Source organism: Oncorhynchus clarkii, chromosome 32 (assembly GCF_045791955.1).
Source record: "Oncorhynchus clarkii lewisi isolate Uvic-CL-2024 chromosome 32, UVic_Ocla_1.0, whole genome shotgun sequence".
NCBI lineage: Eukaryota > Metazoa > Chordata > Actinopteri > Salmoniformes > Salmonidae > Oncorhynchus > Oncorhynchus clarkii.
The window spans coordinates 38,073,933-38,081,885 of record NC_092178.1 but is presented as its reverse complement, the minus strand read 5'-3'; the positions used below and the strand labels follow the sequence as shown (position 1 = coordinate 38,081,885).

Below are 7,953 nucleotides of genomic sequence, written 5' to 3'. Positions count from 1 at the left end.
ATAGCTGATGACCACAAACCGTGGTTAGCTGAATACTAACGTTAGCCAGTAATGAAATAAATAAATAATAATCTTCAGAAATAACTATGTCAAAGCAATGAAATAACTAAGTCTTTACAATGGTGAAACCTTTGAGGGGGTTAAAATCTTCTGTCATGATGTTGGCCTGGGGGTAGGTTTATGACAGTCATAAATACCTCTCCCCCCTTTTTCCTCTCTCTACCCTACTGATGTTACATTTTAAACTCCCTTGGTTAACATAGAGATTCTGGGAACATCAGAAGGTAAATGAACTATATTCTGGTAATCCGACCAATTGAACATATACAGTGGTATTTAATGAATATGATGTCAGTTCGGTTGTCATCTGAGACATTCTCATCAATGATAAGATGACATAAACTCTACAGTGTAAAGTCTACACATCAAAGTTATCGGATTCACATGGAATTGTTGTTCAATTTAAATGTTTGAATATGAAATTATTTGTGATGGGATGAAATGTGATTTTAGCTTCTAAAATGTGAGAATTGGGTTTTCATGAGTGAATTAGGCCCGACTCAGTGGCCCGCCCACGTGAAGAGACATAGGTTGTAAACTATGAAACACACCCCTTTTCTCACTCCACTATATAAGCCCTTGACGAAAATGTAACCTCCTGTTCCGAGGATGTGAGACGACGGTCCGATGTCAGAATGGTTCAGATAATAACTACTGAACGAAACCAACATCAGCGTGAGCTTTGGTTGCGAATGGTATGAACTTTGAACTCTTATTCACTACAAAAGTGATACCTCCTAGCCGTTGAGTTGGCAACATCAGCTGCAAACTAGGATTAGGAAGGAACAGACAGAGTATTCCGTCTATCACAAAACGACGTTACTACAACGTATCCAATTGACCACCAGTAATTGTAATTCTGTGTGATTAGTTAGGTATTTAGTAAATCAATAATTAAACCCAATTTTGTATTGCTGATTCAACTTGTTAACCAAGAATTTACAACTTTCAGATGAGACTGAATTAAGGTGACGATTAATATTGACTGCTATTGAGGTAAAATATTACTAGGTCTTTAAGAGTTTATTCGGAAGATAACAGCTCTATAAATAATATTTTTTTGGCCCTCCGACTCTCTAGTTAATTACATTTACATGATTAGCTCAATCAGGTAATATTAATTACGGATAAATTATTTTATAGAACAGCATGTCATATCACTTAATCCGGCATAGCCAAAGACACAACACTTCCTAGAAGTCACAGAGGGTGCATGGAGGGACATGTGATAATGTCAAATCTTTATTCATATTGGACATCAGATTTATTGAATTCTCCATGTGGTCTATAGTAAAAGGTACTTTATTTAATATAACAGGCTTTTAAAATTCAATATTGGTGCATAATTTCTACTTAACATATCAAAGTGACACAAAAGGCATTAATTTCATGGAACAACCCAATACACGTTAAGTTCTGCCCGTTGGACATTGGTTGCAACGCTCTCGTCAAGTTAGTTTGTTTATTTGGCATAAGCACATGAACGAAAAGGAGTCACTACTTGACCGATAATGTGTAATGTTTGTAGTATAATGTTTTGTAGTATTTTTGTTGTAATTTAAATATTTTAAATGTATGTTACTGCTTTTGGTATGTTTTTGGTACGTCTCAAGTACAATGAAAATGCAGCAGCCTATTAGAAGACTTGGCTTGTTGGGGTTATGGCTTTGGCTTAGTGCTTTTTGGCTTCCCACAAATGATCATACCAGTTAATGTGTTATGTTGTGTTCTGTGATTAAAGGTTAAGCTTGTATGTTGTCAGTTTTGCAGTCTTAATAAGATTGACATACAGTGGGGCAAAAAAGTATTGCACCAATTGTGCAAGTTCTCCTACTTAAAAAGATGAGAGAGGCCTGTAATTTTCATCATAGGTACACTTCAACTATGACAGACAAAATGAGAAAAAAATGTATTATTGAAAATATTATTTTCCACCATAATTTGCAAATAAATTCATTAAAAATCCTACAATGTGATTTTCTGGATTTTTTTTCTAATTTTGTCTGTCATAGTTGAAGTGTACCTATGATGAAAATTACAGGCCTCTCATCTTTTTAAGTGTGAGAACTTGCACAATTGGTGGCTGACTAAATACTTTTTTGCCCCACTGTGCATGTGATAACAGCGACCATTTTGTTACAATACGATTTCACTAAACATTTCTAAATGTATTTGAAATATATATTTACCAAATATATCAATAAATTAATCAGAAAATATATTCTTTAATGTATTTCAGAATGTATTTTGAAATACATTAAATACATTTTCTGATGCTTTTGATATATATTGTGATTACATTTGACATACATTGATATATAGATTTGAAATACACTTTGTAATATACACCCATTTAGTAGGTTGAAGGATTCAAGTTCCTTGGTGTCCCCCTCAAGAGACCCCTGAAGATTTGGCATTGGTCCTCAGATCCTCAAAAAGTTCTACAGCTGCACCATCGAGAGCATCATCGCCTGGTATGGCAACTGCTCGGCCTCCGACCGCAAGGCACTACAGCGGGTAGTGTGAACGGCCCAGTACACAGCTGGGGCCAAGCTTCCTGCCATCCAGGACCTCTATAACAGGTGGTGTCAAAGGAAGGCCCTAAAAATTGTCAAAGACTCCAGCCACCCTACTCATAGACTGTTCTCTCTGCTACCGCATGGAAAGCGGTACCGGAGTGCCAAGTCTAGGTCCAAGAGGCTTCTAAACAGATTCTATGCCCAAGCCATAAGACTCCTGAACATCTCTAATCAAATGGCTTACCAGACTATTTGCATTGCCCCTCCCCTCTTTTACATCGTTGCTCCTCTCTATTGTTATCTTGTTATCATCTATGCATAGTCACTTTAATAACCATACCTACATGTGCATATTACCTCAACTAACCTGTGCCCCCGCACATTGATCCTGTACCGGTGTCCCCCCCCCCCCCCCCCCCCCCCCGTCCCTGTCCCTGTCCCCCCCCCCCTCTGTATATAGTCTCGCTATTGTTATTTTACTGCTGCTCTTTAATGGTGGTCACACCAGCTACTGACTGGTTTTCTGATCCATGCCCCTACCTTTTTTAAAGCTATCCACGACCAACAGATGCATGTCTGTATTCCCAGTCATGTGAAATCTATAGACTAGGGCCTAATGAATTTATTTCAATTGACTGATTTCCTTAAATAAACTTTAACTCAGTAAAATCTTTGAAATTGTTCAACATTTCTCTACACACAATAACCCATAATGACAAAGCGAAAACAGGTTTTTTGACATTTTTGCAAATGTATTAAAAATAAAAACCAGAAGTACCTTATTCACATAAGTATTCAGACCCTTTGTTGTGAGACTCGAAATTGAGCTCAGTTGCATCCTGTTTTCATTGTTAATCCTTGAGATGTTTCTACAACTTGATTGGAGTCCACCTGTAGTAAATTCAATTGATTGGACGTGATTTGGAATGGCACACACCTGTCTATATAAGGTCCCACAGTTGACAGAGCAAAAACCAAGCCATGAGTTCGAAGGAATTGTCCGTAGAGCTCCGAGACAAGATTGTGTCTCAACACAGATCTGGGGAAGGGTATAAAAAAATGTTGGCAGCATTGAATGTCCCCAAGAACACAGTGGCCTCTTATCATTCTTAAATGAGAAAAGTTTGGAACCACCAAGACTCTTCCTAGAGTTGGCCACCCGGCCAAAGGAAGCAAACTAATTTTCAGACCAGAGCGGAAGGACCGTTAAAAAAAATATATACATATACGCATATCAGTTACAGTATGGATTAATTAAGTTTGGATGAATGCATCAACACTTTTGACTGAACTGTCTGTTTGAAATGGGAGCTATGCACCTCAGGTTACATAACTCACTCTCACTTCATTCATTCACTCACTCACTTACCCAGTGAGTTTATTAAGAAAACACACAGTTTGGAGAAATGAAGCCCAGGAAACCTGATGCTGGCTCAGCACAGTGAGTAAATCTGAGGAGGACCTCAGAGGGCTTGGCAGCGTTCAAAATGGGACTCTATTCCCTACATTCTTCACTACTTATGACCAGAGCCCTATATAGGCAATAGGCTGCGATTTGGGACCCTTGGCACGCCGTCTGCAAATCTGGAAAAACCATCACTGCCTATGGACAGAGTAAGCATTCTCTCTCCTCAGGAAGTGCACGAGAGATCCTGCACTGTTCAATCCATTCTTCAGTCCATTATTTTCTAAGAACTGAACCGTCCTCCCAAGTATGTGTTAATGTAAGTGTGACTGTATTTTGTTTTGGCTGTCCAGTTCAGAGGTGCGTGGGAGAGTCGGAGAGCAGCTACAAGCGTCTTCACACAAATCAGAGGCAGTCATTTTACCCTTTGATAACTGGGTGCCGGCCGAGTCCAGGGAAGAGGGGGTGGGGAACCTTTTATTGAGCTCATACTGTAAGTAGGTACAGCTGGGAAGGAGAGCGGAGGGAATAGCACCGTTCTCAATATGAAATGATTTTGTTATTGTCCCTCACTCGCTCATTCTTTCCCTACCGCTCCTGTTTTTTCCCCTTGTTCTTGCCAAATGTCTCTCATTTGGGGAGTATAATATGTTGTTCATAAAATATGTATTCTCTCTTGGAGTATAAAAACTTTAATGAACAAAATGGTAAGGGATGAGAGCACATAGAGAAAAGGGTGTGTAGGAGAGAAGGGCAGCAGTTGTCGTTGGGGGTTAACTGCCTTGCTCAAGGGCAGAATGGCTGATTTTTCCACATTGCTGGCTCTGGGATTTGAACCAGCAACCTTTTGGTTACTAGCCCAGCGCAATTAACTGTTAGGCTACTTGCCAAAGAGGCCAAGTGGCATGGAAGTGGCAGGGAGGGATGGAAAACAAATGAGGGATGCAAACAAAGATCTTAGGCAGAGGATAGGAGAAGTTGAAAGGAGGTGGTATGGAGAGAGAGAAAGTCAGAACAGCGGTGATGGATATGGTCTCGGTTTGAATTAGAAAGCTAATAAAATCAGGTTTTGGAAATACATGAGCAATTTGTAATTGTTTTAACAACATTTTGAGGATGGTTTACAGTTGCTTTGGTAAAAAAAAAATGGAACAAAAATATGGATGGGTTTTCATGCGGTATACTGAGAATGAATACAGCTTTGGTTGTGTAGGAAGAATGATACCATTACAAGCTAATACGAGAACATAAAAATGGACACAACATCAAAATAAACTGACACAAGGCTTTCACAACAGTCAAACTCTGTCTGACAAAAAGCACACCACTGACGTCTTGTTAACCACAATCTGAATGACTGGAAGATTAAATAAGCAAACAGAACAGGTAGAAATGAAGAAAAGTGAAAAAAGAGGCACAAAATAAAACGTTTGACAGTCTTGAAAGTTTTCATTCTCGTTGATACACTCTGGTGCACACGACATCCCCAGCGCTCATTATCTGAAAGAAAATTATAACTAAATTAATACAAAACTCTGATAAATCAAACACATATATTTTCCCCCATTTACAGTTAAAGCCTAACATGCAAATACAGGAGTAGGATTACCGTTTATAGGCAATAAAAATGGACTCTTTACCAAAATCAGTTCACCATCATTGGTCACTTCACGGGTCCATGCAGTCTTAGGGCCCTCCCCTTTCTGCAAAATCTGCTCACAGCTGATCTTGCTATCTGTCTCCCAGCGAGGGGTACTCTGGAGATCATAGGAGGAAGGCCAAGCAAGGATTTAATAGATAAATGACACTGCATGTTGTAGTGAAGTGGTTAGATAGAAAGACACAGTAGATCTGTGTGTGACCCTGAGGCTTCTCATTTGGTACTCAGTACTGTTGCAGCATGTTACTGCTTCCTCAAGTCTGTTAGACGGTATGTTTGCTGCCCTCTACAAACCATATAAAAAATAAGAATAGTAAACCATTACCAAGAACAACTATCAAGTTACACACAGATTATTTCCACATGCTTATACAGACCCCTGATTTCATACACTGAGTCCTGGCAAAATATGCACATATGGTAACAAAAATATTTCATGCAACATATGTAGAGATGAAGATGATGAAGAGTGTGGAAATGGAGTATTACCGTGCAGAGGCGTCCATCCACTGTGGTCTCATTGAAGGACTGTCCGACAGTGAAGGAGACATGGGTGGTGCGTACGCTGGTGGAGGTCTGGATGGAGAGGCTCTCTCCCTGCTGGGTGATCTCCACTGCAGGCCGGGAGGCTGCAGCCACGGCTATCTTCCTGATAAACACGTTCACACCTGGTCATAGGGGACCAATAAGGTATCACAGGAGTAGATGGAGAATGGAGACCTTGAATGCATCCTAAATGGCACCCTATTCATTACATAGTGCACTACTTTTGAACAGGGCCCTATGGGGCTTTTGAATATATATATATAGGGAATACAGTGCTATTTGGGATGCATCTATTGATGAAAAGTCATATCACAGCCATCATTCATAACCATTATTTTATGGGTAGTGGGAAAGACATCAGAGGGGAGGGTTTGATCTCAGACAGAGCTCTCATTCATTCAACCTTTAAGGGATGATTAGCATAGACTTTCATACAATTAACAGGATGTTACTCAACTAAATGAATGAATAATCTGACTGAATTTCATTCCTCTCGCCTATTCAAATTAACATTCTTATTCCTAAATAAAAATCTGACAAACCTTCTCATTTGAAAGTGTATTTTTTGCCTGGAGCGAAATTGCTCTTTGGAGGGATATATTTCAGGGGGCCCATTTCAGGGGCCCCTGAAAGCAGTTTACACTGGCTTTAATTACAATCTCATGAGGAATGGGTAATAACTAGGTCAAATATAACATTCCTCCACAGGTTATTTGTCTTTACATTTTAATGGATGCCACTGACTGGCCCTCGTGACCTTTCAGTGTGTGTGCATGTGCGTGTGCGCGCAGGTGACTGAGTGTGTAGGTGGACGGGTGCCTCAAAAAAAGATAACCAGGGACTTTTAAAACAATAGATCAATAGATCAAGCAAGATATTTATTAGAAATAATATGGCTAGCTCATAATTACCCATAAAACCAAACACATGCACAGAGGAGAAGAAACACTTGAGGGGTGTGTGCGGCCACAGACCAAGCTGGTTTAACATTTCACCCATAGCCCAGAGTGGGATGCTTGACCAAAAGGTTTGGGCTCCATAGATAATAAAAATAATCAGAATTGCAATTGCATAAATATGTGCAACAGTGATTTGTAGAATTTATGATAATCTGAGACTATATCAAAGAGTTGATACATTTACAGACATGTCTACTACAAACATATTTATATATAGAGTGCATTAAGACATTGGAATGTTAGTTATAATAACCAAAAGGCTACGTCCATGTTCATAACAGTATGAAAATGCTCACCCAGTGCTTTCAGGAGTTCTTCAAAGTTTTCAGAAGTTTTCATTTTCCACGTCCCAGAGAAGTCTGCAATTTTACGGTCCATTTCAGATGTAACTGTTTGCTATAGTAGTCGATACTTACAGAAGAAAATAGATAACGTTACTATTCAGTTCTCTGCTGACCCTGTGAAAATAAATTGTTTGCAGCTACTTTGATTTTCCTTTGCATTTCGTCTCTGAGGTTGGGTACCGTTACCTGGTCCTCTCTGTTTACTCTATCCCCCCTCCCTCCTTCAGAGGTTGATTCAATCTGGTCGCCGAACTCCCTTCTTTGTCTTATGTCTTGCTTGGTTTAAGCGTGCAGAGCGCGCCCTGGGTGGTAATGAATAGCAATAATCCATCATGGAACCAAAGAACACGTTCCTCTTCTCGAGCATTGTGGAAGAATCTAGAATTGTGGCTGTATATTCACGTAAAATAGCCGACTGAGATATCTAGACCCTAGATATATCTATTACTATTACAATATA

General features: G+C 39.5%; 1 protein-coding gene across 1 annotated transcript; it reads right to left on the bottom strand.

Annotated features, from left to right (window-relative positions):
* Window positions 1-4,660: 4,660 nt before the first annotated feature.
* On the bottom strand, window positions 4,661-7,735 carry LOC139392046 (cellular retinoic acid binding protein 2, b). Its single transcript, XM_071139698.1, has 4 exons — window positions 7,446-7,735; window positions 6,134-6,312; window positions 5,625-5,741; window positions 4,661-5,484 (listed from the first exon to the last, which is right to left on the bottom strand). The coding sequence occupies exons 1-4, from the start codon at window positions 7,525-7,527 to the stop codon at window positions 5,434-5,436; spliced, it is 429 nt and encodes a 142-aa protein (XP_070995799.1). The 5' UTR covers window positions 7,528-7,735; the 3' UTR covers window positions 4,661-5,433.
* Between the last annotated feature and the right edge of the window lie 218 nt (window positions 7,736-7,953).